The 24,266-nt window shown below is 49.5% G+C and overlaps 1 protein-coding gene across 1 annotated transcript in view; it reads left to right on the plus strand.

Moving 5' to 3' along the window:
* The window catches only part of LOC111141193 (membrane associated ring-CH-type finger 3), a 134,988-nt gene extending 132,515 nt beyond the window's left edge, over positions 1-2,473 (plus strand). Inside the window, exon 5 of the mRNA XM_022493585.1 lies at positions 1,950-2,473. Coding sequence (XP_022349293.1) covers positions 1,950-2,108 — 159 coding nt within the window. The 3' untranslated portion in view covers positions 2,109-2,473. The remainder of the gene's footprint in view (positions 1-1,949) is intronic.
* The last annotated feature ends 21,793 nt before the right edge of the window (positions 2,474-24,266 follow it).

A 24,266-nucleotide genomic window follows, 5' to 3' on the forward strand; every position in this document is an offset into this window, starting at 1 on the left:
CTCCCAGAGTCACAGAGCCACTAGGTAGAGGATGGGGATCCAGGCCTGGGGTGCCAGGCCTGAGAGCGCTGGAGCAGGCGTCCCCTGCGTGCTCCCACAGGGACTTCTCGGCTTACCCAGGCCTGGCATGCACAGCTCCTTAACATACAAATGAGGGTCTCTTGACTTGAAACCCAGCTTTCGTAGAATATCTCCAGATTCTGGTCTTTTTGAGCTGCCACAGCTCCTCATTAGTACGAGTCTGCCTTCAACTCATCTCCCTGCTCTTGGCCCTGAGCAGAAGGCATCCCCACCTGCCCCTCCCACACTCAGCCATCGGCACCAAGCCGCAGAAGGACAGAATAGATGCATCGAGAACCAAGCTTAGGGAGGAAAAACAAACCCCAAACCTGATCCGCTTTGGCATGTTCAGGGTCTTTTGGAGAAAAGCACATCTGTGTGAGTTTAAAAGCTTATATTTTCATACCCAAATCTCTCTGGCACTTGGCCTGTGGCATCTGCTTTCTAGCCTCAGAAATTTTAGTTAGCGGCCTTGAATTTCATGATCCTGCCAGAGAACCAGTAAGCCCTTTCTGATCCAGGGCCTGTGCCCTCTTCTGCTTCCAGAAATACTGGGCTCCAACCATGGGATCGGCCCTCTCTCTGACCACCGTGGACCCTGTCCTGGGGTCAGCCGAGCACCTACCCCCCATGATTAAACAGCCCATCCCGGGCCATCTCTCAGCCTAAGTTCACAGGTATCTTCCTTCTCAGCACCTACCTAGTCATCTGGATGCTCTCAAACTGGGACCTTCCCCTGTTTTTAAAGACAGTCCATGAACCTTCAGAAGTATAGAATTTGAATTTCCTGGGCAGTCCATTCAGGCCGGACGCCAGCCTGCTCCAAAATGAACCACAGATGTGTCTCATTCCGGGATATTTCCATGGGAAGCAAGAACTCTCTGGCACAGTTACGTGACCATTGACCATCAGTTTACTGCTCATAATGTTGTAGATCATAGAAGAGAGTCTGAAACAGAGTTGCAATCAGAAAGTGTAAGGTAGCTATTCACTCAGCAAACTCTACCCAGTAACTTCCTAAGCGCCAGGCACATGATGGGCACTGGGCATGCAGTGATGAATATGGCCCAACCCCTGCTGTCGAGATGCTTCTGGAGCAGGGAGAGAGAGACACAAATACACTGCCGGACAAAGCACTTGATGCCCTGCTGAGGTAGGCACGAGGCACTGCAGGCGCCCAGGGAAGTAGGCCCTACCCCAGGCTGAAGCTCAGGAGGAGTTTATCCAGGGACTTGGTGCCCACACCAAAGCTTCCCCCACTGGAAGCTGTAGAACGACTGAGCTGCAGGCAGTTGGGGATCACCAATTGGGGGCCGCTGGTACAGTTGAAAGAGTTGTGCATGACACAAGTCGAAGGGTACCCTTCCTGTCATAGGCAGTCTGAATGTTGAATTGTGCAGTGTCCAACCTGCAGGAGGGAACATGACACCCAAGCATCACTCTCATTTAAGAGAGAGGAAGCTGAGGCCCAGACAGACACATGGCTCAGGTCCCACCCCCAGGGTGAGGGCTAGCGCTGTACTCACTCCACCTTGCTGCCTGTAGCCAATCTGCTTCACAACTGATGCTTTGGGGCCCAAACACTACTATCCCCAAGCTAAATCCAGCCTCTGAAGGAACCTCATTTCCTATTCGTATCCTACTTGTTTCCAATCTGAGGAGGAAGGAAGGAAGCCCCCCGGGAGCCCTGCCCGTGTTCACACAGGGGTGTCCTCCGGTGGGTGCCAACACTCAGCTGCCGGCCAGCGCGGTGCTGCCCCAAGAGGCCTGTCTCGCTTCACTGCCACCAGCTGTTTGGAGCTGTTTTCAATGACCTGTTTGTTTCTTGGATTGATTATCAGCTTCCGCTGACCTGAAACCTTCCCTTGTGTTTCCTCTCCTGACCTCAGGTGTCATTTAGGTACCACTGTCGATTGTACAACGAATGGCGTCGGACCAATCAGAGAGTGATTCTCCTCATCCCAAAGTCTGTCAGCGTCCCTTCTAACCAGCAGTCCCTGCTGGGCCTCCACTCTGTCAAGAGGAACTCAAAGGAGACCATTGTCTGACGTCCGTGTGGCTGGTTTGCTGACTCGTTGTTTGGGGTTCTGGAAGTTTCTGCACTGGGGCCATGCACTGAGCCACCTCCAAACCCTTCCTGAAGCCGTAGGTCTCGGGACATCCAGAGCCGTGGGAGCACCTCACCCCGAGCAATGGACTTGGCCCCAAAGAAAGCAACGCCATTTCACTTGGAATCATGGATGCTGCAGTCACGTGATACTTGCTGAGCTGCCAAACGTGCTTACTGACCAGATACTATATGAAATTTCCTGAACACCTCTGTAACAGATGAGGAAGCTTGTCCTGCTAAAGATGCAATTCAATGCTTCCTTTTTTATTACGATTTCAAATATATATATATATAGATATAGATATATATTAAAGTCAGATGATAATCACCATGAAAAAGCCAATGTTACAACTGGTTTCTTGGTTTGGACTGGTTTGGTTTTGGGTGAGTTTATCTGTTTCCCGGTTTCTACTGTAGATTCTTTGGGGTAATTTGATAACCAGAGTGGTCTTTTTTCATCTCCTCCTTCTCTCTTACTCAAGGGGACAACATAACAACTGCAGAGCAAGGCATAGCTGAAGGCCGTTTTGTACTAAACTTCGTTTATTCCGTTTTTAAAGGGGGAAAAAAAAAAGAAAGGCGTGGCGACTCTCCTGACTGAGCTGTTTATTTAAATTTCATTAAGGAGAAAAATAAGGTGAGAAGCACGCTCCTTTCAACTTGTTTGGTATTGCCGGCTGATAAAAACTATTTTCTAATAATAAATATCCAGTGTGTGAAAGACAAACCCCATTGATTGCAATGTTCTTTTTTTTTTTTTTTTGAAATTATAAAACTGGTGAAGTTTCCCCAAAGAATTTTTTTTATAGGAAAAAAAAAAGAGAGAGAGAGCAAGTAAAAATGTTGGTGTTCTTACTCCCATTCCATGTAGTTCATGTCTTAATTTTGCATTCGCAAGGAACCAGAGAATCATTAGACATTTCTAGGAACCCTGGACCTGTTTTGCATATCAATTAGCATTCCCATTGCTCTATTGAATTTCTAGCTTGACAGGTAGATGTGGCAAAAAGCTAGTCCCAGCAGCCTACAGCCCCTTTGTCTGGTTTAAAAAAAAAAAAAAATGAGTCCCACATAGTGCCTTCCCCAAACCACAAGCCAATTCTGTCACAGGCTGAAAGAGACCTTTTTCCTAAGGGCTTCATGTCCCTCTTTTATCCATCACAGTGGAAAGGGTCTACCCTGCACTCTGCGTTTGCATCCCGCTGAAACCAGGGGCACATGGGTCATCTGAGGAAGCCCTTGCTGGCTCCCCTGCCTGTCCCCTGCCGCCCACCTACACGCCCGGGAGGAAAAGGCAGAGCCCAGCATTGGGGAATGCTTAAAATATGGATTTCTAGAACATGACCCACATTCTGAGTATCACTCCAGCGTCTGCCTTCTGCTTCCCAAGTGGGAGAGTGGAAAGAGCAGAGGAGCAGGCAGCGAGGAGGGTAACGATTTCTGTCTGACGCGGGTGTCACCTCTGCCTGCCGAGACCCCCATTCACAGACTGCCCCCTGCACCACGTGGGGAGGGGAACAGCTGGACCACGCTCTGCTGTAAAACTCAGATGTGCTTTATGGCTGATGACAATAGATTCCTGCCTGCCACGCTTCCCTTCGACACTCGCTCCGGTAATAGATGCCTGAGCCCTTCTGGTTCCTCGGCCCCGTTCGCCCCTCCAGGCTGTCATTAGCCACACCACCATCCACTGTTTCTTAATTGACCTTTTTAAAATGCTGGACACCACTGACTGCACACAGCTGTCACACATTACATTTCCAGAGCCAGGAGTCCAACTTGGTCGCTGGTGAACGACAGCCCTGCCATAGAGGGGATAAATAACATCCACCCAGCCTCGGTCCCTGAGCTGTCAGGTACCTGGGCGACCCCTCCCAATGGAATGGCATGAGCATTCAGGAGAGGACCGTAACCTCTATCCTCCCAGCCTCTTCCATGAATGAAGGAAGTGGGACATCCCCGGGATCATTTCCTGTTGAGCTGGCTGCAAGGAAATCCTGCTGTTTGGGTTCATGCAATGAGACATAGTGACTCAAATTATCAAAAGCAGACAGGGGCCCAGCAGCTCTGTGGGGACCCTGCGCGGCAAAGGTGGGCACATCAGTACTAGGTCTGTACCGTAGCTCTTTCCCCCGTATTTGCACACCCACCCTGGGAAATAAAGCAGAGCCCACATGCAAGAAATCAGTCGCCTGGGCGGGGGGTGCAGTACAGTCCGGGCAGCCAAGAGCAGCGTGGGTGCCTCCCTTTCCAGACCGCCAACTCGGCTCCTCCTCCTGCGAGACTCTGGGCTCTAACAGCACCAGGACCCATCTGAGATGCTGATGAAGTTCTTCATCGCTTCTTGGCGCTTTAGCCCTGACATTGTTCAAGGCTAGGGAGAGCAAGGAACTACAGAACGTGCAGCACAAGGCACCAGCCAAGAGGCAGAGGATGGGCGGGGGCGACAGTCCCAGCTCTGGGTCTGTCGCCAAGCCAGGCTGCACCTGCCGTAAAAGAAGGGTACCTCTTGCTAACCACTGAGAGGCGCCACACGGGTCACCAGTGGCTCAGCCAGGCTTGAACTCTTCCTCTGCTTCTTCCTTTTTGAAAACTCAAGAATGAAGCAGGGAAAGGAGCAAGGAGGGGCTGGTAAAGGATGCTGGGGGTTCGCTGCTTCCCCACCATCGACTCCTTCAGCAGCCTGCTTTTCCACCCTCCTGGATGTATCCTTTCCTCACCATTTATCCTGAGGCTATTTGGTAGAGACAAATACGTGTGACCGTGAAGCCAGAGGGGGAAAGGGACAAGTAAAACAAGTCCAGAGAGCTCTTGGCCTACCCTGTGAGTGTATGTGTGTGTGTGTGTGTGTGTGTGTGTGTGTTTGCATGCCCACACACACACACACACACACACACGTTTCTATGTTCTTATCTGGGGGTTCCAGAGAACCCGGAACGTTCGCACAAATTCTACAGCCCAGAGAATGGAGCAGAAGCTCAGATGAGCTGGAAAAATCCAATAAAGACAAAATAAATGGCATGACTTGGAAGTGACTTGTACTTGCCTTTCATGGCCTGGCCCCCCCTTCCCTGTGCCTGAGCACTGTGGCCTGTCCCTCTCGGCTGGGCTGTCCTCACAGTTACATCATCTTTAGTGGAAGTAACACATCTGTAGGCACGAAGGAGCCAAAGGGGGAAAGGGAAGTAAAGTAGCAGCCTGCCTCCCTGCACTTTGGCTGGTGGCCAGCTGGAGGCTCCACATCCTCCCCGGGCCTCTTTGTGGCCTCTTTGTTCCCCTCCTGGCACCTTCTCGGCAGCCCAGGTCTGTCTCCGCCTTCCCTGACACGCTGCCCAGCTGATGGAGCTGCTCGACCTGCGCAGAAACTTCACCCTCAGTCTGCTCTCACCAGGGAGAAAACACCTTGGAAAGGAAATCAGCACATGCTTCCTTTCCTCTCTGATCCAGAATGTTCCCTGAAGCTACCAGAAGATGAACCACACAGCTCTAAGCCCTAGGGCTGGAGGCGATATGTAGGTTGTGATTCTGAAGCCATTCAGGGGTCAGGAGGTGGGCCTTGGGTAGGGAACGGGGCTCGGGATTATTTTAGGACCAGAGGTGGGAACCCGGACGCACCTGGCTAGACACCATTCCCCCGGCCAAGCATGGGGAGGGTCTACGGACTGGCAGGCTACTTACTGCATGAGGCCTGGGGCTTCCGAGGTTTTGAGTGAGGAGAAATGGGCACTCCAAGGTAATGGCTGGGCAGTTGCACACCCACTCAAAATGTGTCAAAATGCACGGGCAGAAATGCACAGACCAGCATGTTCTACAGTCCCCCTTTCTTGGCTTTACAAAGCTCTCCACGCCTAGGGGTTTACTGCCTTCCCCTTGTCGTTCAGCTGTTGTGGGGTGATCCCGTCTTCCTGCTTCCCAATGCCATAGCGTGGGAGAGAACGAGCCATGAGTCAGGCGGCCTGGGCTTGAGCTTGGCTCTGCACTGGACAAGAGAGCCCACCTGTCCAAGCCTCAGTTTTTTGCCTCTGTAAGATGCGGGCAATGCCTGCCTCAGACAACCCCTGTAAGATTCGTAAGGCTTTGCTTCCAGAAGTGGATGCGTGAGTGGCCGGGCCCCTCCCTCCCCTTCCTTCCACTCACCATGGCTGATGTCTGTTATTCTGCCCCAGCTTGGGTTCTGACAAACAACTTTAATAAATGATTTGAAGGACCATACACACATAGTTTAAAATCTTTTTCAAAAAGAAGAGGGACTGATTTTAAATAATCAACAGATATTTATTGAGCATACTGTGCTTGGAATAAAAAGAACAGTAAGAGATCCTTCTGGAGGTTGAAATTACTGACTTGATTGAGATCTTTGAATCACGTGTCCATTTCAGTTACTCTTCCATTTCCTGACCATGGAGCCTATGGCTAATGGAGAATTCATCACAGATAAAAAAAAAAAAAAATTTTTTTTTTTGCCAGTTCTGGATCTAGTGCTACAGAGGAAAACAAATATAGTCTATCAGTTGTCTGTATTCCCAGAAATGAGGGACTCGTGAGTCACGGAGCTCATCCATCTAGTGCCTTCTCAGAGGCTCTGAAGTCTATACACAAAGACAATACAAGGAGACCAGCCGCGGAGCCCGGCTCCTTTTGAGAAACTCTCCTTTTTGAACGTGACTTTTCACCTACTGGATCCAAAGCCACCTAATTTAGAAAATGAATATATGGACCCCGTCAAAGGTTTTATTGATCGTATTTGTGAATAGGAGATGCAAAGAACAGAGTTAACCCTGCATGACGACTTCTATCACCGTCAGCCTCTATGGGTCCTTCTGCTTTATTCCACGAGTACATACACACAGCCAGGCTCTTCCCAGGAGTCACGTGCGAGGCGGCACTTTCAAAATGACCTCTGGGGATCCTCACCGCGACCCCAAAATTCGGTGCTCTAAAGCAACCATTTCCCTGCATTTCCCTGTTCCATGGGTTGGCTAGGGCTCAGCTGGGCAGTCCGTGGGCAGTCTGGTGGCACTTGGCTGTCTCAGACACTCAGGTGGGCCAAGTGCTCCTCCCACGGCCTTGTGTCTCCACCTGGCATCTCGGCTTCCAGGGCCCCTCTCATCCCATGGCAGCTCAGGACTTCAAGAGGGAAGAAGCTTCTGTCCTGCGCAATGCCTGGGCTTAGAAGGGTCAGGGGTCCCTTCCTCACATCCTACTGGTCAAAGCAGTGACAAGTCCCCGCCCCCTGATGGGAGGGGCGGAATTGTTTGGGGCTGTCTTTGCGGATTAGCTACCAGACCCTTTTCAACTGATGGGGAAGCTTAACCTCAGAGGTTAAGTGACTTGCCCAAAGTAACAGAGCTAGTAAGGGGCAGACCGGGGATTCAGACCCAGGCTCTGGAGTCCATGCCCTCAGCCACTATGCTAGGATGCCTCTCAACTTCTAGTTTTGTGGTTCCCCCTTCGTCCACTCTCATCTCCACCCTTCCTGAGATTTTATATATATATATATATATTTGCAAAACATACTGTTTTGTGAGCAGATACCTTAATTTACACAAAAGTGATTATGCTAGGGGCGCCTAGGTGATGTAGTCGGTTGAGTGTGTGGGACTCTTGGCTTTGGCTCAATTCCTGATCTCAGGGTCATGGGATAAAGCCCGTGCTCAGGCTTCCGGCTCAGCACAGAGTCTGCCTGAGTCTCCCTCTCCCTCTCCCTCTGCCCCTCCCCTCTGTGCATGCACGTGCTCACTCTCTCTCAAATCAATTAATACATCTTTTTTTAGAAAGTGATTATGCTATAAATCTCATTCCTTCCCTCCCACCCCACCCCCACACCTAACACTACATTTTTAAGATCTATGTTGCTGCTTATGTGTGTGGGTCCCTGTTCCTAACAATGCTTGGGATTCCATTTCACTTCTCTGTTCCCTTCACGTTACCTCCCACTCTCTGACCCAGCCAACAGGACCCTGATGGACACCCACCCACTGAAAGGATCCTCTAGATGAGCATCCATGAGTGGGAATGCCTGACTATAGGACGTTGATATAGTTTAACTTCACTATTTGTATGGTTCTCCAGAAGGATGGCACCATGTTAGACACGCCCCTTGGTGGCTGAGTTTTGCCGTTTCTCCATTAGCTGTTCTGTATTTGTTCATTTTTGGCCAATCCGACATTACTCATATCTGTGCAAACGTAGACTTCTCATTGTTCCTCCTGGATTGGAGATCTTTCCTCCTTAGTTTCTCACGTCATTTTAATGAGCTGCCATTTGTTTTTGGATCAATATCCTCTTAACTGTGTCCATGGTGTTCTTTGTTGAACAGAAATCCTTCAGTTGTACTTTGCCAAATCTTGTTGCTGTCAGGTGCTTTGATGGGGTGGGGGAGTCTTAGTGACATGTAAGAAGTCCTTTTTCATGCCCAAACCATAAAGACAAGTCTCTATGTTTCATGTATCCCCCCTTAGGCTTTGGATCTATCTGGAATGCACCTGTGCCCATGACATAAGACAGGGATCCAACTTCATCTCCCTAAGTTTTCCACCACTGTCTATGAAACAGTCTCCACTCCCGTCATTCACAGGTGCTGTCCCCTGTGTCCTACACCCAGCTCCCTGTAGACATGGGTCTGTTTCTGCAGTTTCCTTCTGTGTCCCTGCATCACCTCGCCGTTTTTCTCACTGAGGCTTCATCCCGACTTTTGGGATGTAATGGAATGAGCAACCCTATACCCTGCCAATTTCGTTCTACTTTTTTTTTTTTCCAAAACTGACTCAGTTATTTATAGCCAGCTTTTAATTCTTGTGCATAAATTTTAGAACAGTTTTTGTTAACTTGTTTAAAAGGTCCTGATGGAATTTTGATTGGAATTGTAGTGAACTTATACATTAATTTCACGAAAATTGCCCTCTTTATAATTTTTGGCAATCCCATATGATGAAAATAGCATAACACCGTTTATTTACGTGCTCTTGGTGTCCTGAAATAGAGTTCTAATCATTGTCAATAACATTCTTGTGTCCCTTGCTAGTTTAATTCCTAAATACCTTATAGTAGTGTTTTTATTGTAAATGGTATCTTATTTTCTATTCCATGTTCTCGTTGGCTAGCACTGGTATAACAACACTTGTTATCCTGCACTAATACCTTTGCTGAACCCTGTGTTAGTTCTTAAAGGCTGCTGATTCCTTTCTAAGCCTGCTCTTTCCTGGCCTGGCGCAACACCAGGCCTCTCTGACTCTCCCAAGGCAGCCACGAGAGTAGGCTTGCTTGGTGGGTTCCCTGTTTTAACAAGGGGTCAGAGTTTCTCTACCACGGATATTTGCTATACATTTTTCTTATATAATCTTGTTGAGTTTCTGTTTCCTTTCTACTTCTAGTGTTTTGTGAGTCTTTACATTATTTTAAATACCAAATTGGGGCGCCTGGCTCAGTGGGTTAAAGCCTCTGCCTTCGGCTCAGGTCATGATCCCAGGGTCTTGGGATCGAGCCCCACATCGGGCTCTCTGCTCAGCAGGGAGCCTGCTTCCTCCTCTCTCTCTGCCTGCCTCTCTGCCTACTTGTAATCTGTCTGTCAAATAAATAAATAAAATCTTAAAAAAAAAATACCAAATTGAGGGGCGCCAGGGTGGTTCAGTCCGTTAAGTGTCTGACTCCTGATTTCGGCTCAAGTCATGATCTCAGGGTCATAAGATCGAGCCCCACATCAGGCTCCACACTCAGCAGACTCAAGTCTGCTTGAAATTCTCTCCTTCTGCCCCTCCCCCTCATGTGGGCACGTGTGCATGCATGCTCTCTCTCTCTCAAATAAATACATCTTTTTAAAAATACACCAAATTGAATTAGTAGTAATAATTAAATATAATTACCAGTTTGAGAAAATTGAAAAAAATTAGAAATTTCTGTGAATTTCTACTTTTATCCGTGCAGTAAGACATGCTATTGTTAAACCGTCTTTTTAGTCCTAGATCAATCTTACTTAAGATTTGGCTTATCCCTCTCTCTATTTATATTGAAAATGAAGAGTTCACACCAACATCACCAGTTCCAATCCAATGCCACAGAGTTGAACCTCATTTTTCCATTGCCATATTTATAGCTTCCTCCCCAACCAGGTGAAACCTGGCTTTTGCCCTTTATTTACCTACATAATCCATCTCTCTGCATGTAACAAGTCTCTCATCTCTACAGACATCCCCGTCCCTGTGGAGATGTCCGCTTTTCCAGCTCTGACACGCCACGCCAGGCCACCCTCTGTGGGGACATCCACCTCATGCCAATCAGACTCTGGTGAAGCCTGTGGATGGCCCAAACCTTCACTCAGTCCCTTCTGACTTCCTTCTTCATTCAGTGTGTTATATCTCTACCTGCTTTTTCACTCTTTTGCTAGCCAGTCTGATCCTTGTTGTTGTTATTTTCAGGCAGGCTCTGCACCTAACATGGAGCCCTACATTGGGCTTGAATTCATGACCCTAACAGCAAGACCTGAGCCAAGATCAAGAGTCAGATGCTTAATCGAATGAGCCACCCAGACGTTCCTTAACCAGTCTGAATTAATAGTGCACTTCATTCAACTTTTCAAAGAATAAGTTTAGAATTTGCTTAATCTTCTTTTTCTCTCATCCTTTTTGTCCTCCGCTTCCTTGAGTTTAGCCTTACCATTATTAAGGCCTTCCTTCTTTTGTGTTTTAGTTCCCTCTTGTTTCAGTCTTTTTTGTCTTTGTTTTTGGATAAATGATTTAAAGCTATAAATTCTCCTGGAGGTACTACTTTCCCAGAATTTTTGGACACTTTTAATGTTTAAATTTCCGTTCTAAGTATTTTTTTAGAAGATAAATTTGTCTTTTTTAAAGATTTTTATTTGAGAGAGTGAGTGAGAAAAAAAGAGAGCACAAACGGGGAGTAGCAGGCAGAGGGAGAGGGAGAATCAGGCTCCCCACTGAGCAAGGAGCCCGATGCGGGACTCAATCCCAGGATCCCGAGATCATGACCTGCCTGAGCTGAAGGCAGATGCTTCACTGACAGCCAACCAGGAGCCCCCAGTTTTAAGTATTTTTTAATTTCTCTTGTGTTCCTTTCTTTACCCCCAGACAGTCACTACTAATGATATAGTAGATAGTCACTACTAAATGCCTTTCAGCAAACAAGCATGGGGTGAGGAGTGTTCTTTTGTTTTGTATTTCAGTTACTACTACATTATGGCCAAATACCTATGGCTTCAATGATGCTGATTCTTTGAAATTGTGGCATTTTTTGTGGCTTAGTACATAGCTGATTTTTGTAAATGTGTATATAAATATGTGTATATAAATAAATAATCTACGGTGTGTTAATTGTTTACAATTAACTTTGCTTTTTTTCCACCCTTGGTCTGTCAGTTTCTTAGAAGGGCATAGAACCTTTCTGATTACAACTGCAGATTTATTTATTTCTCCTCTTAATCCTGTTGATAGCCACCTTAGATATATGTGGCAATATTTACAGATTTATCATTATCTCTTCTTAATAGATTGTTCCTCCTACCAAAGTATAATATTATAATATTGCCTTTGTCCACCTTGACATTTTAAAATTCTTTTTTCTCTTTCTCTAAATTAATATTAAACATTTCTGTATTGCTTTATGCCTCCTGCAGACAATATACTGCCAAATATTTTTTTAAATCTGAAAACCTCTTATCTTTGAATTAGTGAGTTTATCCATTCACATTTTTTTAAACATTTTGTTTATTTGAGAGAAAGCACACACAAGCGGAGGGAAGGGCAGAGGGAGAGGGAGAAGCAGGCTCCCTGGTGAGCAGAGAGCCCGATGCTGGACTCGATCCCAGGACCCTGAGATCATGACCTGAGCCAAAGGCAGACACTCAGCCTACTGAGCCACCCAGGTGCTCATACCCATTTGCATTTATTGTACGGTAATCTTGGGTCAGAATTCTACCACCTTATTTCACCTCTTATTATTTTTTCCTGGGATCCCATGTCCTCTTGCGCATCTACCCCCTTGACTTCTAGCAAGCACCCACAGCGAGGGGAGCTAAATCCTGGCGGGTCAGCGGCCAGTGTGGGAGATGCTCTGAGCTGCCCTGGGACTCAACATCTCTCCACCGCCCCACCTCGGCAAGTGACTGTGCCCCTCAGGGAGCACCCCTATACCTGTGTCCCCATCACCGTGTTCTTATGCGTGGATTTTCACTGTTCTGACTTGCCTGGATTTCGAGCAGCTTGCCTTCTGAGCACGGAAGAGAGAACTCCATGTAGCTGGCAGGGCGGCTGGCCCTGTAGTCCCAGCACCTACCCCATCACGGATGCGAAGCAGCCCTGGGGTCAGCCCCTGACCTGGGGACAATGGGCTGGCACTACCCTTCTACGCTTTCTGGGATGTGATCCGGGAGAGAGGAGAGGACATGACACCCCAGCCGTCCCCCAGCAGTGGCAACTGGCTTTCTTGCCCCCACACCTTCTGTAGCCCCAGTGTGCTCTCAGATTCACCACCCATCCTCCCACTGCTTTGGCACTTCCGGGGCTCAGTGGGTAAAGAGGGGAAGGGAGCCAAGAGCCAGGGTAAGTCCGCCATTCTGTCTGCCACCAGCAACTCCCAAAAAGTCCTTCTGGGAGCCCTGGAGTTGCTGTGGGGACAGGGCATGGAAAGAGCCCCCCACCCTTGGCTCTGGTGCCCCAGCTCCATTCAGCTACTTCACCTCTGCTTTGTAGAACAGGGATCTGGGCTCAATGCCCCAGAAAGAAAAACGACGACATTGAAGTTAGGTCTTTTCTTGTTCGGACATTCATGGTCACCCCGTCTGGCTCCCTGACTCCTAGGGACCTGTGTTTGCTCCGGCAGTGATGTGCTTGGCGCGACAGGTTGGGGCCCCGCGGGCCTGCCCTGTATGAAGCTAACTGCAGACTCCCCACTCCCCCCTGCACTCACAGAAAGGAGGCAGCTGGGACTTGTAACCCAGCTGCAAATAAGAAACACTGAGTAGACATAAGAAGTGCGTTTTATTCTCAGACAGGGCCTAAAGGCTGCTGACGTTAGGATTTTTCAAAGCCAGTCTTGAGATTTGTGCGAGAAAATGCCTGGGTGCTGCTAGGAGGGGGTCTCTGCAGAGCGCCCCTCACTGCCCCAGCAGTGCCATCCACAGAGGCTCGATGACACCCCCAACAACAGACGAGGAGTATTACTTGTACAGAGTGACAACCAGAACTATGTTTTCCTGCCCTGTGAAAAGACTGGAACAGTCTAGAAGCCCAGACTGGCTTTCGGGCCATGTGCAATTAACTTTGCTAGCATATAAAAATCCATTTTGAACTCAAAAATGTCACTGGGCTTTTCCCACCACTCGCCTTCCTTTCCTTCCCCCGCCTAGTAAATGTGGGGTCAGCTGTGTTTGAGGCCTTGAGTTCTGTGGCTGAGGGGTGCACGGCGTCTGGTGAGGTCCACAGACACCAGTCAGAGCCCACCCTCTGCAGGGCCTCTCAGCAGCTTGGGGCTACTGGCGGGCCTGGCCCCAGACCACAGAGACAGACTAGGGCTGGGTCCTATGATAAGGGGTCTCAGATTCTGGCCCCTGGATCTATTTGTTCTCCGTCTATTCAGTCTGTGAGAGCACAGGAACACCGTGGGCAACATCTTACAAAACTGGCAACCCCGAGTGAGGGGTCTGTGCATGAGGAGACATTCCCTCAGAGGCACACATCCTTCCGGAAGGGGTGGAAGGACCCCGCTGGGCTCACAGGACCAACTCTCAGGGGCAGCTCTGGCCAGAGCGACCTCGGGAGCCCTGAGCGACCTGCTGCCAAGTCCTGAGCCGGACGCTCCTCCTGCAGAAGCCTGTGCTGGCGGCAGGGACACGGGGAAGAATTCGACAGGGGCGGGAAGCCTCCTGCACCCCAGATGAGAAGGATGAGGAATGAGACTCAGGCAAGGTCTGCAGAGGTGAAGGGACTCTCGAGCACACACCGTGTGAGAAGGAAGAGTTGGGATTTAATTTGTTTCATGGTAAAAATGCAGTGGCAGGTGGTCACCCCCAAGGGGAAGACATGGGTCCCCCTGCGTGCACCTGCGTCTCTTATAGGTTCCTCACTCTTTCTGCGAAAACTTCAAAAACTGGGCATGGCTGCTTATGGTTTCGGAATACAATTTTCCTACTAAACGGAAGCAGACCACCTTGGAGAAATGTCTGAGTGTAGGTCAGGGGCGGAAAGTGTGGAAGACGGATCTGGAACACCTCGTCCTACCTGAAAGCAAAGAAAACTAAGGTGGTTGTGTCCACAGGGTACGGGATACAACTTCAGGAGGCTCCCACCAGCCTCAGATGAACCGTACGGGCGTCAAAAAGAACGACTCAGGAGTTGTTACACATCGTCTCTGATAAAAACCCACGAGTTTATAATGCTACTTATACACAAGTCACCTCAGAACCGAATCATTGTTCTCCTAAGGGCTTTTTTTTTTTTTTTTAAGTCTCTTGTGTGTACTGTACCTTGGGATGTAAATGATGAAGAGCAGTTCTTTAGAGAAAGCTTTCACTGAACACATATAAAAATAATGACAAAATCTAAATGAAATAATCAATCTGCCTAATGATCATTACCAGACGCTAAAACCACTAGCTAATGCAGAACTTGAGAAGGAAAGCATTAGACCCTCCACAAAACCCACAGATCAATTTTCACCTCACACAGAAGAGAAAAGCTGACCTCACACCACCTCCACCCTCAGCCCCAACGGGATACAACAGGAATTCCAGAAACACCCAGGAGATGTTCTTGAGAAATCACCGAACCTGGATCTGATCAAGCTCTGCTATCTAACCACTGCTTTACAGGAATGAGAGGGATTAAAAAAAATGTTAAATACCACCAGCAACAGGGTTTCTCAATAGCAGCACTACAGACACTGTGGGCCAGAAAACTCATCTAGAAGGCTTACAACATCTGTCAAAACATGTAACATGTGGACTGGGTTTGGAGCCTGATTCAGAAAACCAAAAGTAAGGGGAGAAACGTCACAAGACACGTAAGTATGAACACTGGGTATTTGATCTTATTAAGAAATTGTTTTAGGGTGCCTGGGTGGCTTAATCGGTTAAGAGTCTGCCTTTGGCTCAGGTCATGATCTCAGGGTCAGATCGAGCCCTGGTTCAGGCTCCCCGCTCAGCAGGGAGTCTGCTTGAGATGCTCCCTCTCCCATTGGCCCTCTCCCACCTCGGGCTTACATTCTCTCTTTCTCTCAAGTAAATAAATAAGTAAATCTTTAAAAAAAAAAAAGAAATTGTTTTAGGTATGATAGTAGAATTATGGTTACATTTATGAAAAGTCTCTGTCTCTTGGAGATACATTTTGAAGGAATTATGAAGTTTTGCAGTATCTGGGATTTGCTTTAAAATTATCCAGCAGATGGCAGTACAGGGAGGGGAGGGAGCACCGAAGAAACCAGATTGGCCATACGGGGTAACAGCTGAAGCTGGGTAATGGGCACACAGGGTTGACTATCCTATTCTCTCTGCTTTTACAGATGCTTAAATCTTTCCATTGTAAAAAGTTACTTAAAAAGTAGAAGATGGACGGCGCCTGGGTGACTCAGTTGGTTAAGTGGCTGCCTTCAGTTCAGGTCATGATCCCAGGGCCCTGGGATAGAGCCCCACATTGTGCTCTATCCCTGGGAGAAGCCTGCTTCTCCCTCTCCTTCTGCCCCTCCCGCCTGCTCATGCTCTCTCTCTCTGGCTCACTCTCTCTCTCTCTCTCTCAAATAAGTAAATAAAATCTTTAAAAAAAAAAAAAAAAGGTAGAAGTTGGGCCAAGCTGCCCGACGCAAGTATTGCCTGGAAGCTGAGACCAGAGAGCCAGAGGGGGTAGCCAAAGGGGGTGGCCGCAGCTAGCACAGTGGGGGTAAGAGGCTCACCTGCACGGGAGACACCCAGGATGTCTGTGAACCAGGGACTGCATGTTCAAAGGCAGTCACTTGTCCTCAGAGATGCCGCATGTGGCTGAGGCCAACTGAGCCAGTGTCTGCCACGCTGAAGCAGAGGCCCAGGATCCAGCACGGACTGTGAGCACACAGCACACACGGGCTGGAGAAGGTCAGAGAAGGATGTCCCGGGTTCTGAGCCGGATCGATGCTTTCCTTCCCATCGCACACGGAAGGCCAACCGGCCTCCCAGCATCTGACTTAGAAACTACAAGTCCAGCCGAGAGAGGAGAGCGCCAGTGAGGCTCCCCTCCCGCCCCCCATAGCACAGAGTTCTGACAGAGCCAGCACCACCCCTCACCCCCTGCAAACACAGACATGGTCGCGAACCCCCTGGAGTCCTGATTCTGCTTGAATAAAGCATGTGGCTGTGGTGCGCTTCCGCATGCCTGGCTTGCTGTGGCTTTGGGGGTGAGAGGGATGGTTTCCGTTAGTGCATTCTTGGTGTTTCCTCGGTGCAATGCCAGGGCAGGGCAGGAAACCCAGGAGATGTGCAGATGGCCAGGAGGAGCCCGCGGGAAGCCACATCACACTGAGCCAGACTTCCCTGGCCCCGGATCATTAACAGTCCTCCCGATGGTTGGTAGCGGCCGAGAGACCCCAGCGGCCCAGCAGGGGGGGCCACCCTGGGGGCACATCCCTGGGTCCATCCCAACAGGGGACCAAGAGGATGTGCCTTGTGCCCCAGGGCGTGACAGAGTTGTGCCACCCAAAGGCCAAAATGAGAAAGCTTTGTGCATCAAACCTCAGGAAGGTCCAAAATGCATTAAGAACCTAGATAAGGAAGCTCCAGCTCTTGGTTTGGGCTCAGGTTATGATCTCAGGGTCAAGAGATCGAGCCCGCTAGTCGGGGTCTCCATTCGGCATGGAGTCGGCATGAGGATCTCTCTCCCTCTGCCCCTCTTCCCACTCATGCTCTCTCTTACTCTCTCTAAAATAAATAAAATCTTTTTAAAAAGAAAGAAAAGGGGGCGCCTGGGTGGCTCAGTGGGTTAAGCCGCTGCCTTCGGCTCAGGTCATGATCCCGGGGTCCTGGGATCGAGTCCCGCATCGGGCTGTCTGCTCAGCAGGGAGCCTGCTTCCCTTCCTCTCTCTCTGCCTGCCTCTCTGCCTACTTGTGATCTCTGTCAAATAAATAAATAAAAATCTTTAAAAAAAAAAAAAAGAAAGAAAAGAACACCTAGACAGAGGACTAAAACTGGAGTTCTTCTCTTAGCAGAAAACTTACCAATTTAAGAAGTTATTCTGAACCAGAAAATACACGCCCACATACATACACGTGTAAAAAGTTCCTGTCACACACACAGCATTTCAAGAATCTGGGACAAAGCAGCTGCCTTCATGGTCAAAATCGAGGTTAAGCCCTCTAAAACCCCCTCATCCCCTCTCCTCCTCTCCCACACTCCCAAAGACAGTTCCCTGTAGCTAGGACCAGCACCCCTCCAGGAGGAAGTGCCTGGGACAAGGGTGCTTGAGGGGGAAAGAGAAGGAGGCCACAGGTGTGAGAATCAACAGTGAACCCAGGGAGAATTCGGGGAAGAAATGGCCGCATGCCCCACGGGGGTCAGGGGATCAGAGATAAGGAGAGGATACATCTGCCTCCACAAGCTCCTGGTGACTCTGCTAAACACAACACGGCTCACGCGACCCCAGATGGGGACAATCTGCCAAAGGCACAAGTCAACGCATTGCACTGCCACACCCAGCACTTCTTGGAACGGAAAAGGCCCCTTCGCACGGAGCCTTCTGGAATCCCGTCAGCTCCTCGCCTCCCCGACAGAAACAGCATCAGGGAACATTATTCACTTGTCTCTCGCCTGAAACCAGCCAAAGCTATTTGCATGGGGTCAGCCGCCGCCTGCCCAGCCTGCGGAAGATCCGCGCGAAACAACAAATTGCTTAAGCAGATCAGGGCGCCCTGCGGCCCCCGTTACAGGAGGTCTGCTCTCATTACGGTAACTTAGGACGCATGCCAAGGATGACAACAGCTCCCCAAACGCCTCACTTTATTTCATAATTCAGTGCTTCCCAGACCCCACCCAGCATTTCAGTCAAGAGGGGCCAGAGGCGCACAGTTACTTCTGGCCCCCTGGGTGCAGAGGGGAGGGCACGGCCAGCCGGTCACATGCTGCAAGACTCCGCCCGAGGCTCCGCAGGGGGACCCTTCAATCCCCTTTCCCAGCTGAAGGCTTGAACTGTCCTTTCTTTAAATAAAAACCTGCAGTCAACCACAGCCAACCTCAAGGGCGAGCGAAACCCCGCCATCTCAGCCCTGGGGCTGAAGCCCAGCAGGTGGGCATTCTGCGTCCCCGAAGCGAGCAGGGCCCGGCACGAGGAGAGTAGAGAGAGGATGATGGCCAACTGGCGCGAGCCATTTTCTCAGTGTTTGGGTCTCGACGGAAAACTCCAAAGTGATTGCCAAATGTTTTCTAGAAATCCTCTTCATGTCCCGCTCGAGCCCTGAGCACGTGGGGCACCGGGACTGCCACTGTCATCTTTGGTTTGGAGCCACAGGGCCGGAGGCGTGGATACAGCCAGCCTGTCCCGGGTACTGACACAGCTCACAATGTCTGCTTCCCAAGGAAACAGAGGGGGACCTGCCAGGGGGGTGGCACCTCCACGCAGGGGAGGCAAGCCGCAGGATGGGGTGCTGGACTGATCTGAAATGAATCAGTACATTGGGGACCTCTGCAGGGGGGAGCTGACATTTGTTTAGAACAGGAAAACCCAAGTGCACTTCCCAAAGCTTCTAACTGGGAAGCTGTCATCCCCCCTCAAATAATACTCAGTGTTCCAAAAAGGAAAGGGCAGATGTTGCTATTCCTCAAACCTGAGGTTGCTTTCACAGGCACATCTTCACCCAGGTGTGGGGTGGCAGTGGGGGCTGGGGAATGATCCCCTCTCAGGTATGGGTTTCCCTCCATGGAGGACTCACAAAGCCTAGCTTTGGACAGCTGTAGACCCCAAAACTCCAAATTTCCAGGTGCTTCCAGCCCAAATCCCCTATTAGAGCAGGTAGAGTGGAGCCTGAGAGAGCCTCAGGAGGATTCTGATTCTGCTCAGCAGCTGCGGAAGTACTTGCCAGAGCTGGGCTCAGTCTCCGTGCATGGAAACAGTCACTGACCTCGACACCTGAATTGGGTGCCTGTAAATTTCAGGTCCAAGACCCTCGGTCCAGGAGACCAGGGAAACGGGCCGGGCTACGGCTGGTGCAGATACCCGCCTGGGACCTGATGACTCTTTACCTTTCTGCCTCCACCTGCACGAGAGAGCCCTGGGCTGGCAATCTGACTGACCCAGGACTAGAGAGAAATGGCCTTTCAGTACCCCCTGAGGTCCCCTTAGCTAATCCTATGAGAGGTGGTGGCCACGGTTTCCAAAGAAACTCCAGTCATCCCACAAGGAAGTCAAAGAATTTGAACACAGTGAAAATCACACCCATCGCGATTGTGAAGGTCTGTGCAGCTGAGTTCTTCCAAGGGGAGAGCTTGTCTTTGAAACATAGCTTCCACCTAGACATGCTGTCCTAATAGCCATCTCCCCAGAGGACAGCCAGTTGCCCCGAGACTGCTGTGTGATCCGTCCACAGCTGTGGCTTCATGTAACTGTGTGAGGATTTGCTGGATGCCCACACAGAGTGTGAGCTCCATGAGCATCAGGACGAGATTATACAACACTGTCTGGGGCCTAGCACACTGCATAGCGCCCAGTAAGCGCTCTGGAAACGTCTGATGAATTAATATTTATTCAAGAAATGATAAAATCTGGTGCATCTGGCATTCCCAATGGCTTTCCTAGCTCAACTACTGAGCTGACGGGGAGAAACGTGAACTCTGACCGGTGCTGTTCTCATGTGTGGATTTCCAACACTAAGAGCCGTGGACGGCCCTGCCATTTTGTAAAGAAAATCTCACCCTCCTTTCCAATACCCTGAGCCAAAAATTCCAGGGGCACCTGGGTGACCCAGTAGGTTGAGCGTCGGACTCTTCGTTTCGGCACAGGTCATGATCTCAGGATTGTGGGATCGAGCCCCCTGTGGGGGCTCCACGCTTAGCAGGGAGTCTGCTTCAAATTCTCTCTCTCTCTCCCTTGGCCCCTCCACCCTGCTCTCTCTCTCACATAAGTGAATCTTCAAAAAAAATTCCAAAGTAATCATTGGTTTTAAATTATTATTTATTTACTTAGACCTACTATCTTGGTGTGATCTTTCTACACAATCTAATTTAATTCTCCTGTCGACACCCCGTCATGGGGCTGAGTCTCAGGGTGAGGGAAAGAGAGAAGCAGGAACGCCAGCTTTCTCACGACCGCACTTGGCAGCCCCAAGCGTGTCCAGGGGTTCCCATTCACAAAGCTAGTTCCAAGGTGAAAGCAATGCTTCCACGTCTCTTCCCAGCCTGTCTGGGCCCTCCACCCCATGTGGGGAAGTACAAACTTGGAACATGACCCAGAACTACACTTGGAATGTTTCACAGAATGGTTAATCCTCTTATCAGTAAAAAAAAATTTTTTTTTGTTTTAACTTCCTTTCGTATCAGGGCTGAATCACCAGTTCCAATCATTCCTGTTATTTGGAGCCTGCCCCCTCTAGTAGGAAAAGTGGGGCTACTTGTATGCACCCCGGGACACTTTCCACAGTTCCCAGATACACAATGAACACATGGCTCCGCTGAGGCCCAGCCTGCTTTCCAGGACTTGCCGAGTCTCTAGCACCTCTGCTTAGCTTACCTAGTGGTGACTCTCCCCCAGGGGAGACTTTGACATCACAAGGCAACATTACCTCCCTGATGTCAAGAAAAGCACATCCTGGGGGACCTGGGGGGCTCAGTTGGTTAAGCAACTGCCTTCAGCTCAGGTCATGATCCCAGGGTCCTGGGATTGAGCCCCACACCGGGTTCCCTGGCCAGTGGGGAGCCTGCTTCTTCCGCTTCCTCTGCTGTTCTGCCTGCTTGTATCTCTCGCTCTCTGTCAAATAAATAAATAAATAAATAAAATCTTAAAAAAAAAAAGTAAAGAAAGAAAGAAAAGCACGTCCTGCAGCACAATGAGCTCTGGGAGGGGACATGGAGCCAGAGCACAGGCTGTGGGAAGCCGGTCCTCCTGGCCTGCCCCTCACTCAGCTATGGCTTTGCGGCCGGAGACATTCAGGGCAGCTCATCAGCACAAAAGCGTTTTCTACGGGGCACCATGCAAATCATATTTATTATACTCGCCGCTCATTTGAGGAACATTTGAAACAACAGAGACTGGAAATGGGGATTTGGGGACTATCTGACAGTTGGAACTGTTCCCATTCATTTTTGACAATGAATAGCACCTTTTTCATTTGTAAACTCGTTCCATAAATTATTTTCTGACAGCTCCTGGGATAAAGTTGGCAGAGCTGTCAGATAGAGACCTGGGCGAACAGACTGAGCTCCCCTGAATACAACTGGATCTCTCATCTTGGTATTTCCAGCAGCGCTGGGCAGAACCGAATCCCCCGGGGAATGGTCACTGAGTGAATAAACGAGCTAACTCCTGGGCCGGTTAGTGCCTCAGCAACACAAGGGATACCCCTTAGCCAGGGCAGTACCGCGAACCATATGTCAGGTAACTTTGAGGGTCAGCACTGCACTTCAAGAACCCTGCGACGGCCACTCTCTCTTAACCAGGTCCCCAAAGTTTCCCAGGCTCCTGCAGGCCAGCCCAAGTCACCCAAATATCCTCCTCTGTGCCCAACCCCTTCCTTCTCCACAGAAGTCCCCCTTCCCAGATTTGTACACAGGAGCACTGTTCCTGGGGACCCCCGGCCACAGCCCTGAATGCAGGCCAGGTCCCTGGTGGTCTTTGTGACAGGGACTGATGGTGATTACGCAACAGGCACTCCACTCCTGTATCATCTTCGGCTCATTCTTTTCTAAGGTTCACATTTCCAGTTTTTCTCTCAGCAGGAGAAGAACATAAAAGAAACTGGCAACTGGGAAAATGAATCATAGGAAAATCCTGGCCCCAAATAGAGCCTGGGTTCCGTTCCCTCTTGACACTGGCTGGAAGGTGGCCTAACAGAGGAGTGGGGAGCTGACAGTACGTGGCGTGGGAAGGCTGGGTCGTTTCACAATCCCGGTCTTCGGAAGGGAATGTTCCAGCTGCCACGGCTAACTCAGAAAGTAGCACTTGGTGAAGGCTGGTGTGAGCCGGGAATCTCCCTGGCTCAAATGTAGAGCAAGGGGGGAAAAGAAGGGAAAAGGAACACAAGGGTTCTGGGACTCCAAGCTGGGGAAACGGGACAATGAATGAGTCATATGGAAACCACTCTCAGCCAGCTTTGGCCAGACGGGACCTGCTCAGCAGAGCTCCCCCGCATCCCTCTGGGGACACAGTGACACTCCAGGCAACACTGGGAACAGAAGTTAAGTTGTAGCACACGGGCCTGTATGGAAGGTGGTCAGAGAAACACTCCAGTGCATTCAACAAACAAGAATTATCCAGATTGTGTCACAAACACTGAGGGGAAAAAAAAGCACTGGTGAAGGTATTTCTGAGTCAGCACAGTTCTCGGGGGGGCTGGGCCCCCAACACAGAACATGCGGGGAAATCCAGAAACTTGGGGGAGGCCTTGGGGGCTGAGAGGATGAGGCACTAAGGCTGTGGACTCAGTGTACCCCCAAAGAAAGGCTTAAAAGGCAAGGGAGGATTTTCTTATTCTAGATCAAAGATATCAAAACCAATGATTAAGAAAATGATATAAAGGAGGCAGAGAAATCTTTAGAACCTCCTGACCAGGGCCCATCAGGAGCAATAACACAGCCAAAGGAGGGACGAAAATTACTGAAATGGAACAAGAGCTTCATTTCTCTCTAAGAGCAAACTTGGCCGGCACCTGAGCGGAGAATTCCAACTCCAGTTCCGATGAATTCCAATTCAGATTGGTGGAGGAAGCAGTCACGTCATCTGACGCATGTGTGTGCTTTATCGCCAGAAAGTAATTAAGCTACTGAACAGGCTGCCTCCTCACACTGAGGTGCATTCGTGCCTCTGGAGAAAAGTCAGCAGAAGACAGGATCTACTGTGTTGCTGGAAATGAAGGAAAAGACGTCACAGTAGGAGGGGGGCATGGAGGGAATTCACACACTAGGTGTGGGCCTCCAGAGCCGACTGGCCACCCTTCAGCCTCTCTGAGTCAGCCTCTCTGATCGTCCTCCACCCTCAGTCTGCCCGACCAAGCCACGCCCACTCCCCCTACTGTCCACCAATGATTAGCGACTCTCCCCATTCAGACTCTTCCCCATTCAGCACATTCACGTGACGCTCTCCCTACACCTTGAAATACAACTTCTGTGAGTTGTACATGTATTTTGCCATCAGTTCAGTTCTGAGTATCTCATTAGCAAAACAGGCAAATGGCAGAAACACAGAATACTAAATATTGTCCTTCTGTGCCTTTTCCTTTCTGGCAGGAGAGGGAAGGAGTCTTCCCCATTTCAGAATTCTGGGGAATTCTGGGTTTTCCCAGGTAACTCTCGTGGAAATACCAAAACCTGGAGTCAGAGGTTCAAGTCATTCTCCTTTGGTGGTACCTCCTAAAATTCATTCCTATGCTGCTCCTTCCCGAAACAGAACTAAAAAGATCTGCATTTTGTTTAGAAGCCAGTGATTCACAAGCAGGGGTTATTTAAAGATCCTTTTCAATTTCCTATTTTGTTTTTAACATGTGATTTGGCCAGGAAAAGAAAGGGCATTCAAAGAACTTTCTTTGTAATTTAAGATTTCATGGAAGGGATGGTGGGTGAGAAATTGAAACCACAAGGAACATGAGTTAGAATAATCATCTCTTTCAAAATACATACACATACACATATGTAAATAAGTGTGCTGATGTTTGTACTGATGTGCGATGTGGGAATAAGCCGGCAAGGAGGACCGCTTCTTCCAGGGTAAACCTGATAAACTCTAACTAAATCTCTGTTGTAATACAGAGCCAAGCTTAAAATAAGAACAAAAACTACCTAGGTGCCATAAAGGAGCAAGCATTCAGTGTAGGGATGGAGGTCGGGGTAAGAAACACGGCACGCACTCCACTCACGGGCAGGACCCAGAAGGGAGCCCGCTGCAAAAGGCTGAGAACCATCAGGTGCTCCCACACCTCCCACTC

This window comes from Enhydra lutris, unplaced genomic scaffold (assembly GCF_002288905.1).
Source record: "Enhydra lutris kenyoni isolate GAN:26980312 unplaced genomic scaffold, ASM228890v2 scaffoldscaffold5, whole genome shotgun sequence".
Taxonomy (NCBI): Eukaryota; Metazoa; Chordata; class Mammalia; order Carnivora; family Mustelidae; genus Enhydra; species Enhydra lutris.